This window comes from Jaculus jaculus, unplaced genomic scaffold (assembly GCF_020740685.1).
Source record: "Jaculus jaculus isolate mJacJac1 unplaced genomic scaffold, mJacJac1.mat.Y.cur mat_scaffold_37_1_1805170_arrow_ctg1, whole genome shotgun sequence".
Classification (NCBI taxonomy): domain Eukaryota; kingdom Metazoa; phylum Chordata; class Mammalia; order Rodentia; family Dipodidae; genus Jaculus; species Jaculus jaculus.
In genome coordinates this window covers 1,165,520-1,167,794 of record NW_025423493.1, presented here as the reverse complement: position 1 = coordinate 1,167,794, position 2,275 = coordinate 1,165,520, and the positions used below count along the sequence as shown (strand labels likewise).

The following is a 2,275-nucleotide window of genomic DNA, read 5'->3' as shown; positions in this document are numbered from 1 at the left end:
CTTTTAGGTCATTAGACTGATCTGGATAGCATTATAGGGGCTGAGCTCGAGTTGGTTGGACATTAACGGGAAAAGATGTGACTCTCTGATCATATGTATTTGTATTGTTATTTAGAGCTTGCATAGTTGTGTGATTATCAGTGAGGGGGCAGTTGGAGAAATGTCCTAGTCAGGGGAATTTATCATGACGGGATTTTTTTGGCCCATGTCACATGAGTCCAGAGGGGAGCAGCCTGTATCAGAATGTGTGTAAGTTGGTAGGGGTGGATAAAGGGCATAGGGAAGTCTGGAGTAATTTTTTTTACTAATTTCTTCTATAGCCTTTTCAAGGTCAGCTTCAACCTCATGTGGCCTGGGGCACTTAGCCATGCCTGACAGCTCAGGCCTACTTTAGTCTCCAGTGGCCTAGAGCCCATAACTGTTCCAGAAAATTAGGTATTGGTATGTCAGAGTACAGCATTGTTATATCAAAGTGGAACACTATGATGTTACAGTGGGGCATTGTGATATCAAAATGTGACATTGGACAGCCATGGAAGCCGCCACACTGGAGCTCCATGGGTCTCTCCTGTGGGCCGCTGGTTGTCTGGCCAAGTTGGACAAGTCGCGGGGCATCGTACCTGAGCCATCGCCGCAGCTCGAGGCCCGACCCCGGGTTGGGGACTACATCAGGGGGTTCCCCGGGGTTCTGGGACTATGAGCTGCCTCTGGCTTCATGGTGACCCAAGACCTTGCCGAAGCCCCATGCTTCGGTGGCCGGAGCATTGTCCCAGGGACAGAGGCTTGGTAGCCCATGCCAGCGAGGGGCATGATAAACCGGTGGCTCCCGGGCTTCTGGAAGCTCTGAGTGCAGGGAATCTCTGGGGACTGTGGACAGCTGCCCAAAAGAGAACCAACAACTTCCTGTGGTGGCTACATGGTAGTGTGGGCTTTGGATATCCAGAAGGGATGTCTGCAAGATGCCAGTATGGACAAAATAGCTTGTGATGCTTATCCCCACCCACCACTTCTGAGATATTGAGCAGAAACCAGAATACCTCCAGCCAGAAAAGTGCATCCCACCTCCCTACCCCGGCCGTGCGGGAACCATGTGGTTTATCCGGGATGGCTGTGGCATTGCCTGTGCTGTTGTCATCTGGCTTCTGGTTCTCTATGCAGAGTTTGTGGTCCTCTTTGTCATGCTGATTCCATCCCAAGACTACGTGTACAGCATCATCAATGGGATTGTGTTCAACCTGCTGGCCTTCTTGGCCCTGGCCTCCCACTGCTGGGCCATGCTGATGGACCCCGGGGCAGTGCCCAAAGGAAATGCCAATAAAGAGTTCATCGAGAGCCTTCAGCTGAAGCCCGGACAGGTGGTATACAAGTGCCCCAAGTACTGCAGCATCAAGCCTGATCGAGCCCACCACTGCAGTGTTTGCAAGTGGTGCATTTGCAAGATGGACCACCACTGTCCCTGGGTCAACAACTGTGTTGGTGAGAAGAACCAGAAGTACTTCGTCCTGTTTACAATGTACATAGCTCTCATGTCCTTGCACGCCCTCATCATGATGGGATTCCACTTCCTGCATTGCTTTGAAGAAGACTGGACAAAATGCAGCTCTTTCTCTCCACCTACCACGGTCATCCTGCTCATCCTGCTGTGCTTTGAGGCACTGCTCTTCCTCATATTCACATCAGTGATGTTCGGGACCCAGGTGCACTCCATCTGCATGGACGAGATGGGAATAGAACAATTGAAAAAGGAAGAGAGAAGATGGGCTAAAAAAACAAAGTGGATGAACATGAAAGCCGTTTTTTGCCACCCCTTCTCTCTAGGCTGGACCAGCCTCTTTGCCACACCTGACCAGGGGAAGACAGACCCATACCAGTATGTGGTCTGAAGGACCCTGACCAGCATTGCCACTCAGACACCACAGCACAGCACAGCACGACCCCATCCGCTCAGGAATGTTTAAACCGAAAGAAAAACAAAACAACTACTTTTTTATGATTCCAGTAAAATGGCTGAGCATTGCAGAGAAAAAAAATGTGATATTGTGATGAACAAGTTGGTGTTTTTATGTCATAAGGGAGCGTTTTGATGTTATAGCTGGGCATTATCATGAGACAGTGTGTCATTATGATATCAGAGTGGGGCTTTGTGATGTCACATTATGGTATTGTGATGTCACAGGGAAGCATTGTTATATTACAGTGGGGCATTGAGGTGTCACAGTGTGGCACTATGGTGTCATAATAGGGCTTTGTGGTGTCACAGTGAAATCAGAGTGGG

At 49.5% G+C, this 2,275-nt stretch overlaps 1 protein-coding gene across 1 annotated transcript; it reads left to right on the top strand.

Annotated features, from left to right (window-relative positions):
- The first annotated feature begins 829 nt into the window (after positions 1 to 829).
- On the top strand, positions 830 to 2,024 carry LOC123457354 (palmitoyltransferase ZDHHC3-like). The gene has a single exon (XM_045141317.1). The coding sequence runs from the start codon at positions 1,089 to 1,091 to the stop codon at positions 1,881 to 1,883; it is 795 nt and encodes a 264-aa protein (XP_044997252.1). The 5' UTR covers positions 830 to 1,088; the 3' UTR covers positions 1,884 to 2,024.
- Positions 2,025 to 2,275: the final 251 nt, after the last annotated feature.

Coding starts and splice junctions, on each gene's coding strand:
- LOC123457354 (XM_045141317.1), top strand. CDS start 1,089: ATGTGGTTTATCCGGGATGGCTGTGGCATTGCCTGTGCTGTTGTCATC.